General features: G+C 48.2%; 2 protein-coding genes across 7 annotated transcripts in view; one reads left to right on the top strand and one right to left on the bottom strand.

The window, feature by feature from the left end:
- Positions 1–8028: 8028 nt before the first annotated feature.
- On the top strand, positions 8029–9557 carry ankrd9 (ankyrin repeat domain 9). 6 transcript variants are annotated; one of them, XM_037762968.1, is made up of 3 exons: positions 8034–8238; positions 8335–8451; positions 8596–9557. In XM_037762968.1, exon 3 carries the CDS (start codon positions 8615–8617, stop codon positions 9446–9448), a length of 834 nt encoding a protein of 277 aa, XP_037618896.1. In that variant the 5' UTR covers positions 8034–8238; positions 8335–8451; positions 8596–8614; the 3' UTR covers positions 9449–9557. The 6 variants fall into 6 exon arrangements, with proteins under 6 accessions (XP_037618899.1, XP_037618898.1, XP_037618896.1 ...); XM_037762971.1 differs by lacking the exon at positions 8335–8451 and having other exon boundaries at positions 8029–8238; positions 8575–9557; XM_037762970.1 differs by lacking the exon at positions 8335–8451 and having other exon boundaries at positions 8030–8286.
- A 2423-nt stretch (positions 9558–11980) lies between these two features.
- Positions 11981–15602, bottom strand: part of tecpr2 (tectonin beta-propeller repeat containing 2) — a 15890-nt gene continuing 12268 nt past the window's right edge. The window contains exons 8-9 of the mRNA XM_037762965.1: positions 15354–15503; positions 11981–12950 (exon numbers count right to left, since the gene is read on the bottom strand). Coding sequence (XP_037618893.1) covers positions 12799–12950; positions 15354–15503 — 302 coding nt within the window. The 3' untranslated portion in view covers positions 11981–12798. The remainder of the gene's footprint in view (positions 12951–15353; positions 15504–15602) is intronic.

The following is a 15602-nucleotide window of genomic DNA, read 5'->3' as shown; positions in this document are numbered from 1 at the left end:
GTCTAAAGACATGAAGGTTATTGTGGGTTTACTCTGGGTTCTCCGGTTTCCTCCCACAGTCTAAAGACATGCAGGTTAGCATGGGTTTACTCCGGGTTCTCCGGTTCCCTCCCACAATCTAAAGACATGCAGGTTAGCGTGGGTTTACTTCTGGTTCTCCGGTTTCCTCCCACAGTCTAAAGACATGCAGGTTAGCGTGGGTTTACTCCGGGTTCTCCGGTTTCCTCCCACAGTCTAAAGACATGCAGGTTAGCGTGGGTTTACTCCAGGTTCTCCGGTTTCCACCCACAGTCTAAAGACATACAGGTTAGCGTGGGTTTACTCCGGGTTCTCCGGTTTCCTCCCACAGTCTAAAGACATGCAGGTTAGTGTGGGTTTACTCCGGGTTCTCAGGGTTTCATCCCACAGTCTAAAGACATGCAGGTTAGTGTGGGTTTACTCCGAGTTCTCAGGTTTCCTCCCACAGTCTAAAGACATGCAGGTTAGTGTGGGTTTACTCCGGTTCTCAGGTTTCCTCCCACAGTCTAAAGACATGCAGGTTAGTGTGGGTTTACTCTGGGTTCTCAGGTTTCCTCTCACAGTCTAAAGACATGCAGGTTAGTGTGGGTTTACTCCGGTTCTCAGGTTTCCTCCCACAGTCTAAAGACATGCAGGTTAGTGTGGGTTTACTCCGGGTTCTCAGGTTTCCTCCCACAGTCTAAAGACATGCAGGTTAGCGTGGGTTAACTCCGGGTTCTCCGGTTTCCACCCACAGTCTAAAGACATGCAGGTTAGCATGGGTATACTCCGGGTTCTCCTGTTTCCTCCCACAGTCTAAAGACATGCAGGTTAGCGTGGGTTTACTACGGGTTCTCAGGTTTCATCCCACAGTCCAAAGACATGCAGGTTAGCGTGGTTTTACTCCGGGTTCCCAGGTTTCTTCTCACAGTCCAAAGACATGCAGGTTAGCGTGGGTTTACTCCGGTTCTCAGGTTTCTTTTCACAGTCCAAAGACATGCAGGTTAGCGTGGTTTTACTCCGGGTTCTCAGGTTTCATCCCACAGTCCAAAGACATGCAGGTTAGTGTGGGTTTACTCCGGGTTCTCAGGTTTCCTCCCACAGTCCAAAGACATGCAGGTTAGTGTGGGTTTACTCTGGGTTCTCAGGTTTCCTCCCACAGTCTAAAGACATGCAGGTTAGTGTGGGTTTACTCCGGTTCTCAGGTTTCCTCCCACAGTCTAAAGACATGCAGGTTAGCGTGGGTTTACTCAGGGTTCTCAGGTTTCCTCCCACAGTCTAAAGACATGCAGGTTAGCGTGGGTTTACTCCGGGTTCTCCGGTTTCCACCCACAGTCTAAAGACATGCAGGTTAGCGTGGGTTTACTCCGGGTTCTCCGGTTTCCTCCCACAGTCTAAAGACATGCAGGTTAGTGTGGGTTTACTCCGGGTTCTCAGGGTTTCATCCCACAGTCTAAAGACATGCAGGTTAGTGTGGGTTTACTCCGAGTTCTCAGGTTTCCTCCCACAGTCTAAAGACATGCAGGTTAGTGTGGGTTTACTCCGGTTCTCAGGTTTCCTCCCACAGTCTAAAGATATGCAGGTTAGTGTGGGTTTACTCCGGGTTCTCAGGTTTCCTCTCACAGTCTAAAGACATGCAGGTTAGTGTGGGTTTACTCCGGTTCTCAGGTTTCCTCCCACAGTCTAAAGACATGCAGGTTAGAGTGGGTTTACTCCGGTTCTCAGGTTTCCTCCCACAGTCTAAAGACATGCAGGTTAGTGTGGGTTTACTCCGGGTTCTCAGGTTTCCTCCCACAGTCTAAAGACATGCAGGTTAGCGTGGGTTAACTCCGGGTTCTCCGGTTTCCACCCACAGTCTAAAGACATGCAGGTTAGCGTGGGTATACTCTGGGTTCTCCTGTTTCCTCCCACAGTCTAAAGACATGCAGGTTAGCGTGGGTTTACTCCGGGTTCTCAGGTTTCATCCCACAGTCTAAAGACATGCAGGTTAGCGTGGGTTTACTCCGGGTTCTCAGGTTTCCTCCCACAGTCCAAAGACATGCAGGTTAGCGTGGTTTTACTCCGGGTTCTCAGGTTTCTTCTCACAGTCCAAAGACATGCAGGTTAGCGTGGGTTTACTCCGGTTCTCAGGTTTCTTTTCACAGTCCAAAGACATGCAGGTTAGCGTGGTTTTACTCCGGGTTCTCAGGTTTCATCCCACAGTCCAAAGACATGCAGGTTAGTGTGGGTTTACTCCGGGTTCTCAGGTTTCCTCCCATAGTCCAAAGACATGCAGGTTAGCGTGGGTTTACTCCGGATTCTCCGGTTTCCTCCCACAGTCTAAAGACATGCAGGTTAGCGTGGGTTTACTCCGGGTTCTCAGGTTTCCTCCCACAGTCCAAAGACATGCAGGTTAGCGTGGGTTTACTTCTGGTTCTCCGGTTTCCTCCCACAGTCTAAAGACATGCAGGTTAGCGTGGGTTTACTCCGGGTTCTCCGGTTTCCTCCCACAGTCTAAAGACTTGCAGGTTAGCGTGGGTTTATTCCGGGTTCTCAGGTTTCCACCCACAGTTTAAACACATGCAGGTTAGCGTGGGTTTACTCCAGGTTCTCCGGTTTCCACCCACAGTCTAAAGACATGCAGGTTAGCGTGGGTTTACTCCGGGTTCTCCGGTTTCCTCCCACAGTCTAAAGACATGCAGGTTAGTGTGGGTTTACTCCGAGTTCTCAGGTTTCCTCCCACAGTCTAAAGACATGCAGGTTAGTGTGGGTTTACTCCGGTTCTCAGGTTTCCTCCCACAGTCTAAAGACATGCAGGTTTGTGTGGGTTTACTCCGGGTTCTCAGGTTTCCTCTCACAGTCTAAAGACATGCAGGTTAGCATGGGTATACTCCGGGTTCTCCTGTTTCCTCCCACAGTCTAAAGACATGCAGGTTAGCGTGGGTTTACTACGGGTTCTCAGGTTTCATCCCACAGTCCAAAGACATGCAGGTTAGCGTGGTTTTACTCCGGGTTCTCAGGTTTCTTCTCACAGTCCAAAGACATGCAGGTTAGCGTGGGTTTACTCCGGTTCTCAGGTTTCTTTTCACAGTCCAAAGACATGCAGGTTAGCGTGGTTTTACTCCGGGTTCTCAGGTTTCATCCCACAGTCCAAAGACATGCAGGTTAGTGTGGGTTTACTCCGGGTTCTCAGGTTTCCTCCCACAGTCCAAAGACATGCAGGTTAGTGTGGGTTTACTCTGGGTTCTCAGGTTTCCTCCCACAGTCTAAAGACATGCAGGTTAGTGTGGGTTTACTCCGGTTCTCAGGTTTCCTCCCACAGTCTAAAGACATGCAGGTTAGCGTGGGTTTACTCAGGGTTCTCAGGTTTCCTCCCACAGTCTAAAGACATGCAGGTTAGCGTGGGTTTACTCCGGGTTCTCCGGTTTCCACCCACAGTCTAAAGACATGCAGGTTAGCGTGGGTTTACTCCGGGTTCTCCGGTTTCCTCCCACAGTCTAAAGACATGCAGGTTAGTGTGGGTTTACTCCGGGTTCTCAGGGTTTCATCCCACAGTCTAAAGACATGCAGGTTAGTGTGGGTTTACTCCGAGTTCTCAGGTTTCCTCCCACAGTCTAAAGACATGCAGGTTAGTGTGGGTTTACTCCGGTTCTCAGGTTTCCTCCCACAGTCTAAAGATATGCAGGTTAGTGTGGGTTTACTCCGGGTTCTCAGGTTTCCTCTCACAGTCTAAAGACATGCAGGTTAGTGTGGGTTTACTCCGGTTCTCAGGTTTCCTCCCACAGTCTAAAGACATGCAGGTTAGAGTGGGTTTACTCCGGTTCTCAGGTTTCCTCCCACAGTCTAAAGACATGCAGGTTAGTGTGGGTTTACTCCGGGTTCTCAGGTTTCCTCCCACAGTCTAAAGACATGCAGGTTAGCGTGGGTTAACTCCGGGTTCTCCGGTTTCCACCCACAGTCTAAAGACATGCAGGTTAGCGTGGGTATACTCTGGGTTCTCCTGTTTCCTCCCACAGTCTAAAGACATGCAGGTTAGCGTGGGTTTACTCCGGGTTCTCAGGTTTCATCCCACAGTCTAAAGACATGCAGGTTAGCGTGGGTTTACTCCGGGTTCTCAGGTTTCCTCCCACAGTCCAAAGACATGCAGGTTAGCGTGGTTTTACTCCGGGTTCTCAGGTTTCTTCTCACAGTCCAAAGACATGCAGGTTAGCGTGGGTTTACTCCGGTTCTCAGGTTTCTTTTCACAGTCCAAAGACATGCAGGTTAGCGTGGTTTTACTCCGGGTTCTCAGGTTTCATCCCACAGTCCAAAGACATGCAGGTTAGTGTGGGTTTACTCCGGGTTCTCAGGTTTCCTCCCATAGTCCAAAGACATGCAGGTTAGCGTGGGTTTACTCCGGATTCTCCGGTTTCCTCCCACAGTCTAAAGACATGCAGGTTAGCGTGGGTTTACTCCGGGTTCTCAGGTTTCCTCCCACAGTCCAAAGACATGCAGGTTAGCGTGGGTTTACTTCTGGTTCTCCGGTTTCCTCCCACAGTCTAAAGACATGCAGGTTAGCGTGGGTTTACTCCGGGTTCTCCGGTTTCCTCCCACAGTCTAAAGACTTGCAGGTTAGCGTGGGTTTATTCCGGGTTCTCAGGTTTCCACCCACAGTTTAAACACATGCAGGTTAGCGTGGGTTTACTCCAGGTTCTCCGGTTTCCACCCACAGTCTAAAGACATGCAGGTTAGCGTGGGTTTACTCCGGGTTCTCCGGTTTCCTCCCACAGTCTAAAGACATGCAGGTTAGTGTGGGTTTACTCCGAGTTCTCAGGTTTCCTCCCACAGTCTAAAGACATGCAGGTTAGTGTGGGTTTACTCCGGTTCTCAGGTTTCCTCCCACAGTCTAAAGACATGCAGGTTTGTGTGGGTTTACTCCGGGTTCTCAGGTTTCCTCTCACAGTCTAAAGACATACAGGTTAGTGTGGGTTTACTCCGGTTCTCAGGTTTCCTCCCACAGTCTAAAGACATGCAGGTTAGAGTGGGTTTACTCCGGTTCTCAGGTTTCCTCCCACAGTCTAAAGACATGCAGGTTAGTGTGGGTTTACTCCGGGTTCTCAGGTTTCCTCCCACAGTCTAAAGACATGCAGGTTAGCGTGGGTTAACTCCGGGTTCTCCGGTTTCCACCCACAGTCTAAAGACATGCAGGTTAGCGTGGGTTTACTCCGGTTCTCAGGTTTCTTTTCACAGTCCAAAGACATGCAGGTTAGCGTGGTTTTATTCCGGGTTCTCAGGTTTCATCCTACAGTCCAAAGACATGCAGGTTAGCGTGGTTTTACTCCGGGTTCTCAGGTTTCATCCCACAGTCCAAAGACATGCAGGTTAGCGTGGGTTTACTCTGGTTCTCAGGTTTCCTCCCACAGTCCAAAGACATGAAGGTTATTGTGGGTTTACTCTGGGTTCTCAGGTTTCCTCCCACAGTCTAAAGACATGCAGGTTAGTGTGGGTTTACTCCGGGTTCTCAGGTTTCCTCCCACAGTCTAAAGACATGCAGGTTAGCGTGGGTTAACTCCGGGTTCTCCGGTTTCCACCCACAGTCTAAAGACATGCAGGTTAGCGTGGGTATACTCCGGGTTCTCCTGTTTCCTCCCACAGTCTAAAGACATGCAGGTTAGCGTGGGTTTACTCCGGTTCTCAGGTTTCTTTTCACAGTCCAAAGACATGCAGGTTAGCGTGGTTTTATTCCGGGTTCTCAGGTTTCATCCTACAGTCCAAAGACATGCAGGTTAGCGTGGTTTTACTCCGGGTTCTCAGGTTTCATCCCACAGTCTAAAGACATGCAGGTTAGTGTGGGTTTACTCCGGGTTCTCAGGTTTCCTCCCATAGTCCAAAGACATGCAGGTTAGCGTGGGTTTACTCCGGGTTTTCAGGAATCATCCCACAGTCCAAAGACATGCAGGTTAGCGTGGGTTTACTCTGGTTCTCAGGTTTCCTCCCACAGTCCAAAGACATGAAGGTTATTGTGGGTTTACTCTGGGTTCTCAGGTTTCCTCCCACAGTCTAAAGACATGCAGGTTAGCGTGGGTTTACTCCGGGTTCTCCGGTTTCCTCCCACAGTCTAAAGACATGCAGGTTAGTGTGGGTTTACTCCGAGTTCTCAGGTTTCCTCCCACAGTCTAAAGACATGCAGGTTAGTGTGGGTTTACTCCGGTTCTCAGGTTTCCTCCCACAGTCTAAAGACATGCAGGTTTGTGTGGGTTTACTCCGGGTTCTCAGGTTTCCTCTCACAGTCTAAAGACATACAGGTTAGTGTGGGTTTACTCCGGTTCTCAGGTTTCCTCCCACAGTCTAAAGACATGCAGGTTAGAGTGGGTTTACTCCGGTTCTCAGGTTTCCTCCCACAGTCTAAAGACATGCAGGTTAGTGTGGGTTTACTCTGGGTTCTCAGGTTTCCTCCCACAGTCTAAAGACATGCAGGTTAGCGTGGGTTAACTCCGGGTTCTCCGGTTTCCACCCACAGTCTAAAGACATGCAGGTTAGCGTGGGTATACTCCGGGTTCTCCTGTTTCCTCCCACAGTCTAAAGACATGCAGGTTAGCGTGGGTTTACTCCGGTTCTCAGGTTTCTTTTCACAGTCCAAAGACATGCAGGTTAGCGTGGTTTTATTCCGGGTTCTCAGGTTTCATCCTACAGTCCAAAGACATGCAGGTTAGCGTGGTTTTACTCCGGGTTCTCAGGTTTCATCCCACAGTCCAAAGACATGCAGGTTAGCGTGGGTTTACTCTGGTTCTCAGGTTTCCTCCCACAGTCCAAAGACATGAAGGTTATTGTGGGTTTACTCTGGGTTCTCAGGTTTCCTCCCACAGTCTAAAGACATGCAGGTTAGTGTGGGTTTACTCCGGGTTCTCAGGTTTCCTCCCACAGTCTAAAGACATGCAGGTTAGCGTGGGTTAACTCCGGGTTCTCCGGTTTCCACCCACAGTCTAAAGACATGCAGGTTAGCGTGGGTATACTCCGGGTTCTCCTGTTTCCTCCCACAGTCTAAAGACATGCAGGTTAGCGTGGGTTTACTCCGGTTCTCAGGTTTCTTTTCACAGTCCAAAGACATGCAGGTTAGCGTGGTTTTATTCCGGGTTCTCAGGTTTCATCCTACAGTCCAAAGACATGCAGGTTAGCGTGGTTTTACTCCGGGTTCTCAGGTTTCATCCCACAGTCTAAAGACATGCAGGTTAGTGTGGGTTTACTCCGGGTTCTCAGGTTTCCTCCCATAGTCCAAAGACATGCAGGTTAGCGTGGGTTTACTCCGGGTTTTCAGGAATCATCCCACAGTCCAAAGACATGCAGGTTAGCGTGGGTTTACTCTGGTTCTCAGGTTTCCTCCCACAGTCCAAAGACATGAAGGTTATTGTGGGTTTACTCTGGGTTCTCAGGTTTCCTCCCACAGTCTAAAGACATGCAGGTTAGTGTGGGTTTACTCCGGGTTCTCAGGTTTCATCCAACAGTCTAAAGACATGCAGGTTGGTGTGGGTTTACTCCGGGTTCTCAGGTTTCCTCCCACAGTCTAAAGACATGCAGGGTAGGTTCATTGTTGACTCTAAATGTCCCGTAGGTGTGAATGGTGTCTGTCTCTCTGTGTCAGTCCTGTGATAGTCTGGAGACCTGTCCAGGATGAACTCCCCCGCCCTAACCCAAAGTCAGCTGGGATCAGACCCCCCGCCCCCCCCCCCCCACCTGAACAGGATCAGAGGTTACAGATGATGATGGATCACATCACGAGGTGGTGTTGACTCATCTCTCCCCTCTGGGAGGAGCTACTGATACAGTGACTGAATGACTCTACTGGGTTCTACTGGTGTTTACTGTCAATAATAATAATAATAATAATAATAATAATAATATAATTATTATAATATAATTATAATAATTATAATAATAATAACTGATACAGTGACTCCACTGGGTTCTACTGGTGTTTACTGTTTTCATTATAGAAGCTCCAGACGCTTGAAGGCCGCTATGTTCGCTATGTGGGTAACGTGAGACACTCAATCCCACCTCCCCCCCTCGCCCCTCTCAACCCCCTCGCCCCCCGGCCGCCTCCAAAAACAAACATCCACACATGGAGCTCAGCTGGGGGGGGGGGGGGGGGGGGTCTATAAAAGACTGGAGGAGCTGAGGAGGTCTGACTCTGAGACTCTGAACAGGCTGGACAGGATCTGAACTGGTGGATTCACAGGGACTCATTCACACCTCCAGGTGTGTATAGTGTCTCCTTCAGTCCAGGTGTGTTTAGTGTCTCTCCAGGTGTGTTTAGTGTCTCCTTCAGACCAGGTGTGTTTAGTGTCTCTCCAGGTGTGTATAGTGTCTCCTTCAGACCAGGTGTGTTTAGTGTCTCTCCAGGTGTGTATAGTGTCTCCTTCAGACCAGGTGTGTTTAGTGTCTCTCCAGGTATGTTTAGTGTCTCTCCAGGTGTGTATAGTGTCTCCTTCAGACCAGGTGTGTTTAGTGTCTCTCCAGGTATGTTTAGTGTCTCTCCAGGTGTGTTTAGTGTCTCCTTCAGACCAGGTGTGTATTGTGTCTCCTTCAGACCAGGTGTGTATTGTGTCTCCTTCACACCAGGTGTGTATTGTGTCTCTCTAGGTGTGTCGCTGGTGTTGTCATGCCGTGGCTGCTGTCCTCTCAGGTGGAGCGTCTGTCTTCGTCTCCGTCGCAGCGTCAGTGCGAGCGGACGGCGTTCTCCTTCTACTGCGCTGTGCGTGAACGGTTCCCGGTCTGGCTGCTGGAGGACATGCGCCGTATGGAGGTATTCAGCTGGGAGGACGGACGCCCGCGAGCCTTCCTGCCGTCTGAGGCGCTGCTGTACGCGCTCGTACACGACCACCAGGACTACGCACGCCACCTGCTGGACGAGTACTCGGTGGGCGCGCTCAGCCCGCCGCGCTGCAGCTTCTGCTGCGGCCGCGGTAGCGGCGGCGCGCCGCACCTCGCCGTGGCGGTGCGCTATAACCGCGTGTCGATCCTCGGCATGATGGTGGAGGCTCTGAAGGACTGCGACACGCAGAGTGTGCGGCGGGACTACCTGGATGGCCGCAGCGGCTGCTTGCACGTGTCGGACGCGGGAAAGACGGCAGTGCAGCTGGCGGTGGAGCTGTCACGGCCCGACTGTCTGTTGCTGCTGCTGGTTCACGGCGCACTCCCCACCGGCCTCGACGCCGCGCTGCAGCGACTCGTCGCCTCTGACACAACGGACCGACGCCACGTGCGGCGCTGCCTCGACTTCCTGCTGCTCTTCCTGCCCAAACCGCCGCCGCTTCGCTGCCTGCAGGACGAGCCGCGTCGATGGCAAAGCCTGCTGGGAAATGAAGTGTTCAGCTGGCTGTGCGGTCTGGCCCCGCCCCCCCTCCTGCTGCAGGCACTCAGGTGTTTGGCTCGGTCCGGCCCGGATCAGATCGCCGCGCTGCCCGACTTCCTGCAGCCGCACGGCTGGCGGTGACATCATCGGTCACCATGGAAACACTGCAAACACCTCAGGACTGCTGTGATTGGACGGTGTGTTGATGATGTAAATAAAGACTAAAACCTGATCACTGATCAGCGATCAATACCGACTCCCTCAGTCACCTGAGAACACCTGTTACACCTGTAACCTGTAAACCTGCCGTCTGTTCATATGAGCCGACAGGCTTTAGGACCCTGAGGAGACTGAAGGAGCAGCTGCTGTTAGTGATGTAATAATCTGATGATGATGTCACTGTTACCTGTACTGTCAGGTAATAACACAATATTTGACCTTTTAAATGTTCCAGATGACTTTATAGTTATTATATATATATATACGTATATATATATACGTATATATATATATATACGTATATATATTTATATATATATACGTATATATATATATTATTATATATTTTATTTATTATATATTATGTTTATTATATTATATTTATTCTATTATGTTTTATTATGTTTCAGTCTGTGTGTCGTGGATTCTTCGTTGTGTTTCAGCTGTAAATCTATAAACGTGTTTCTACCTCAGTGTCCAGGTGTGATTCATTATCCAGGTGTGATTCAGTGTCCAGGTGTGATTCAGTGTCCAGGTGTGATTCATTATCCAGGTGTGATTCAGTGTCCAGGTGTGATTCATTATCCAGGTGTGATTCAGTGTCCAGGTGTGATTCATTATCCAGGTGTGATTCAGTGTCCAGGTGTGATTCAGTGTCCAGGTGTGATTCATTATCCAGGTGTGATTCAGTGTCCAGGTGTGATTCATTATCCAGGTGTGATTCATTATCCAGGTGTGATTCAGTGTCCAGGTGTGATTCATTATCCAGGTGTGATTCAGTGTCTCAGAATGAGCCAAATATGGAGGATGAAGAGATCCTGAACATCTTCATCATTTCTGTAGTTTAAACTGATTCACAGCTGAACCTCTCCGGACTCGTTAAACTCGTTAAGATTGTTAAACTCGTTAAGCTCGTTAAGATCGTTAAACTCGTTAAGATCGTTAAACTCGTTAAGCTCGTTAAGATCGTTAAACTCGTTAAGATCGTTAAACTCGTTAAGATCATTAAGCTCGTTAAGATCGTTAAATTCGTTAAGATCGTTAAACTCGTTAAGATCGTTAAGATTGTTTAACTCGTTAAACTTGTTAAGATCGTTAAACTCGTTAAGATCGTTAAGCTCGTTAAGATCGTTAAACTCGTTAAGATCATTAAGCTTGTTAAACTCGTTAAGATCATTAAATTCGTTAAGACCGTTTAGCTCGTTAAGATCGTTAAGATCGTTTAACTCGTTAAGCTCGTTAAACTTGTTAAGATCGTTAAACTCGTTAAGATCGTTAAGCTCGTTAAGATCGTTAAGCTCATTAAACTCGTTAAGATCGTTAAGCTCGTTAAGATCGTTAAGCTCATTAAACTCGTTAAGATCGTTAAACTCGTTAAGATCGTTAAACTCGTTAAGCTTGTTAAACTCGTTGAAGATAAGTGAATGTTTCTGGTCACTGATGTTTGAGCAGAACAAGGTTCACACCCCCCCCCCCCCCCATGTGTGTGTTTAAACATGTTTATTAAGTTAATTAATTAATGAAGGAAGCAGCAGAACATCCAACCAATCAGCTGACATCACAACAGAGTCACATCTGCACAAGTTTCCATGGTAACGCTGTCGGACACGAGGCGGAGAGATGACGACGAGGCCATGTTTAAAGGAGCTTTTTCCACACCATTAGGGTCCATTAGGGTACATTAGAGTCCGCTACAGTCCACCAGAGTCCATTAGAGTCCACCAAAGTCCATCAGGGTCCCCTACAGTCCACCAGAGTCCACTAGAGTCCACTAGAGTCCATCAGGGTTGACTACAGTCCATCACAGTCCATTAGAGTCCACCAGGGTCCACTACAGTCTATCAGAGTCCACTAGAGTCCATCAGGGTCCATTAAAGTCTATCAGAATCTATCAAGAGTCCATTAGAGTCCGTTAGAGTCCATCAGAGTCCATTAGAGTCCATTAGAGTCCACTATAGTCCATCAGGGTCGACTACAATCCATCACAGTCTATTAGAGTCCACCACAGTCCATCAGGGTCCACTACAGTCTTTCAGAGTCCACTAGAGTCCACCACAGTCCATCAGGGTCCACTACAGTCTTTCAGAGTCCACTAGAGTCCATCAGGGTCCATTAGAGTCCATTAGAGTCCATCAGGGTCCATTAGAGTCCACCAGAGTCCATTACAGTCCATTACAGTCCATCAGAGTCCATTAGAGTCCATCAGGGTCCATTACAGTCCATCAGAGTCCATCAGAGTCCATCAGAGTCCAGGTTTTGTTTTAAATCTTATCTTAAACAACAACAAACACAAAGACGTTTAACATTTACATTTTTACATGTTTTTCATGGATCAGTCCCGTTAAGACCAGACTGAACCAGTTAAGACCAGACTGAACCAGTTTAGACCAGGCTGAACCAGTTTAGACCAGACTGAACCAGTTTAGACCAGGCTGAACCAGTTTAGACCAGGCTGAACCAGTTTAGACCAGACTGAACCAGTTTAGACCAGGCTGAACCAGTTTAGACCAGGCTGACCTAAACTGGAATGAAAATGGCTAGTTCAGAACCAGTCAGAACCAGTTAGGAACAGTCAGAACCAGTCAGAACCAGTTAGGACCAGTTTGAACCAGTCAGAACCAGTTAGGACCAGTCAGAACCAGTTAGGAACAGTCAGAACCAGTTAGAACCAGTTAGGACCAGTTTGAACCAGTCAGAACCAGTTAGGACCAGTCAGAACCAGTTTGAGCCAGTTAGGACCAGTCAGGACCAGTTTGAACCAGTTTCAATTAAAGTCAATTCAATTCTGTTTGAACCAGTTTGAACCAGTTTGGACCAGTTTGGACCAGTCAGAACCAGTTTGAACCAGTCAGAACCAGTTAGGACCAGTCAGAACCAGTTTGAACCAGTCAGAACCTGTTAGGAACAGTCAGAACCAGTAAGGACCAGTCAGAACCAGTCAGAACCAGTCAGAACCAGTCAGGACCAGTCAGAACCAGTTAGGACCAGTCAGAACCAGTTTGAACCAGTCAGAACCAGTTAGGACCAGTCAGAACCAGTCTGAACTGGAGCCTGGAGGAGGATGATCTGAACCAGAACCAGAACCAGAACCAGAACCAGTTCCTCTGTAGCCCACTGTCCCTTCAGAATAAAGTGCTTCCTGTTAAAACAAAAAGAAAAGAGTCTCAGTTCACTTCATTTCCCAGCAGCCACCTGGGCTCCCTTTGTGTGGCCATCTTATTTCAGAGATGTCACAGGAAGTGACAGTGGTGACATCACAGTGATGTCATAGATCAGATGAGCTCCCATTCGTCGTCGATGTCATCCCCGCTGAGGGAGGGGCCTGAGGGGGCGGGTCTACAGGGAGTCTGTGGGAGGAGCTTTGTCAGGCGACGGGACAATCCACCAATCAGAGTCACCGCCCACAACTCGTCCTCTGGAGTCACTGAAGAGAGACAGAGAGACACACCTGAGACACCCTGAGACACACCTGAGAGACACCTGAGGCACACCTGAGAGACACCTGAGACAAATCTGAGAGACACCTGAGACACACCTGAGAGACACCTGAGACACCCTGAGACACATCTGAGAGACACCTGAGACACACCTGAGATACACCTGAGAGACACCTAAGACACATCTGAGACACACCTGAGAAACACCTGAGACACACCTGAGAGACACCTGAGACACACCTGAGACACCCTGAGACACACCTGAGACACCCTGAGACACATCTGAGACACACCTGAAAAACACCTGAGACACACCTGAGAGACACATCTGAGAGACACCTGAGAGACACCTGAGACACATCTGAGAGACACCTGAGAGACACCTGAGACACATCTGAGAGACACCTGAGAGACACAACTGAGAGACACCTGAGAGACACCAGAGACACACCTGAGAGACACCTGAGACACATCTGAGAGACACCTGAGACACATCTGAGACACACCTGAGACACCCTGAGACACCCTGGACCCACATAGAACCACCTGTACAGGTAACACACACACCTAGTCTCCCCAGTATAGTCCAAGTATAATCCCAGTATAAACCCAGTATAAACCCAATCTCACCAGTATAATCCCAGTCTCACCAGTATAAACCCAGTCTCACCAGTATAATCCCAGTATAAACTCAGTATAAACCCAGTCTCACCAGTATAATCCCAGTCTCACCAGTATTAACCCAGTCTCACCAGTATAATCCCAGTCTCACTATTATAATCTCAGTCTCCCCAGTATAAACCCAGTCTCACCAGTATAATCCCAGTCTCACCAGTATAATACCAGTCTCACCATTATAATCCCAGTATAAACCCAGTATAAACCCAGTATAAACCCAGTATAATCCCAGTCTCACGAGTATAATCCCAGTATAAACCCAGTCTCACCAGTATAATCCCAGTCTCACCAGTATAATCCCAGTATAAACCCAGTATAAACCCAGTCTCACCAGTATAATCCCAGTCTCACCAGTATAAACCCAGTCTCACCAGTATAATCCCAGTATAAACCCAGTATAAACCCAGTCTCACCAGTATAATCCCAGTCTCACCAGTATAAACCCAGTCTCACCAGTATAATCCCAGTCTCACCAGTATAATATCAGTCTCACTATTATAATCTCAGTCTCCCCAGTATAAACCCAGTCTCACCAGTATAATCCCAGTCTCACCAGTATAATACCAGTCTCACCATTATAATCCCAGTCTCACCAGTATAAACCCAGTCTCCCCAGTATAATCCCAGTATAAACCCAGTATAAACCCAGTATAATCCCAGTCTCACGAGTATAATCCCAGTATAAACCCAGTCTCACCAGTATAATCCCAGTCTCCCCAGTATAATCCCAGTCTCACCAGTATAATCCCAGTATAAACCCAGAATAAACCCAGTATAATCCCAGTCTCCCCGGTATGATACCAGTCACACCAGTATAAACCCAGTATAATCCCAGTCTCCCCAGTATAATCCCAGTCTCCCAGTATAATCTCAGTCTCACCAGTATAAACTCAGTATAAACCCAGTGTAATCCCAGTATAAACCCAGTATAATCCCAGTCTCCGCAGTATAATCTCAGTCTCACCAGTATAAACCCAGTATAATCCCAGTCTCACCAGTATAAACCCAGTATAAACCCAGGGTAATCCCAGTATAAACCCAGTATAATCTCAGTCTCACCAGTATAAACCCAGTATAATCCCAGTCTCCCCAGTATAATCCCAGTCTCACCAGTATAATCCCAGTCTCCCCAGTATAATCCCAGTCTCACCAGTATAAACCCAGTATAATCCCAGTCTCACCAGTATAAACCCAGTATAATCCCAGTCTCCCCAGTATAATCCCAGTCTCACCAGTATAATCCCAGTCTCCCCAGTATAATCCCAGTCTCACCAGTATAAACCCAGTATAATCCCAGTCTCACCAGTATAAACCCAGTATAATCCCAGTATAGTCCCAGTCCGCCCAGTATAATCCCAGTCTCCCCAGTATAATCCCAGTATAATCCCAGTCTCCCCAGTATAATTCCATTATAAACCCAGTAAAAACCCAGTATAATCCCAGTATAATCCCAGTCTCCCCAGTATAAACCCAGTATAAACCCAGTCTCACCAGTATAAACCCAGTATAATCCCAGTCTCACCAGTATAAACCCAGTATAATCCCAGTATAATCCCAGTCTCCCCAGTATAATTCCATTATAAACCCAGTATAAACCCAGTATAATCCCAGTATAATCCCAATCTCCCCAGTATAAACCCAGTATAAACCCAGTATAATCTCAGTCTCACCAGTATAAACCCAGTATAATCCCAGTATAATCCCAGTCTCACCAGTTAACCAGTTGGTGTTCCCGGGGATCTTCTTCCAGTAATCTCCAGCAGGGTTCCGGTCGGAGACTCCGTAACGTCGAGCCAGATCTCCGTTGACACATCGGACCCAAACGGTCCGAGAGCTGAGGACCAGCTGGCTGACAGCTAAACCTGAAATACACAAATACATATACACTAGTACACACACTGAAGTACTATATACACAATATAAATACACAAATATATACACCAGTACACACTGAAGTACTA

Source organism: Sebastes umbrosus, unplaced genomic scaffold, assembly GCF_015220745.1.
Source record: "Sebastes umbrosus isolate fSebUmb1 unplaced genomic scaffold, fSebUmb1.pri scaffold_127_arrow_ctg1, whole genome shotgun sequence".
Taxonomy (NCBI): domain Eukaryota; kingdom Metazoa; phylum Chordata; class Actinopteri; order Perciformes; family Sebastidae; genus Sebastes; species Sebastes umbrosus.
Note: the sequence above shows the minus strand (reverse complement) of the source record. Positions and strands in the feature narration are given on the sequence as shown.

Bases quoted from the DNA above. Each gene is read 5' to 3' on its own strand.
- ankrd9 (XM_037762971.1), top strand. From the start codon at position 8,615: ATGCCGTGGCTGCTGTCCTCTCAGGTGGAGCGTCTGTCTTCGTCTCCG.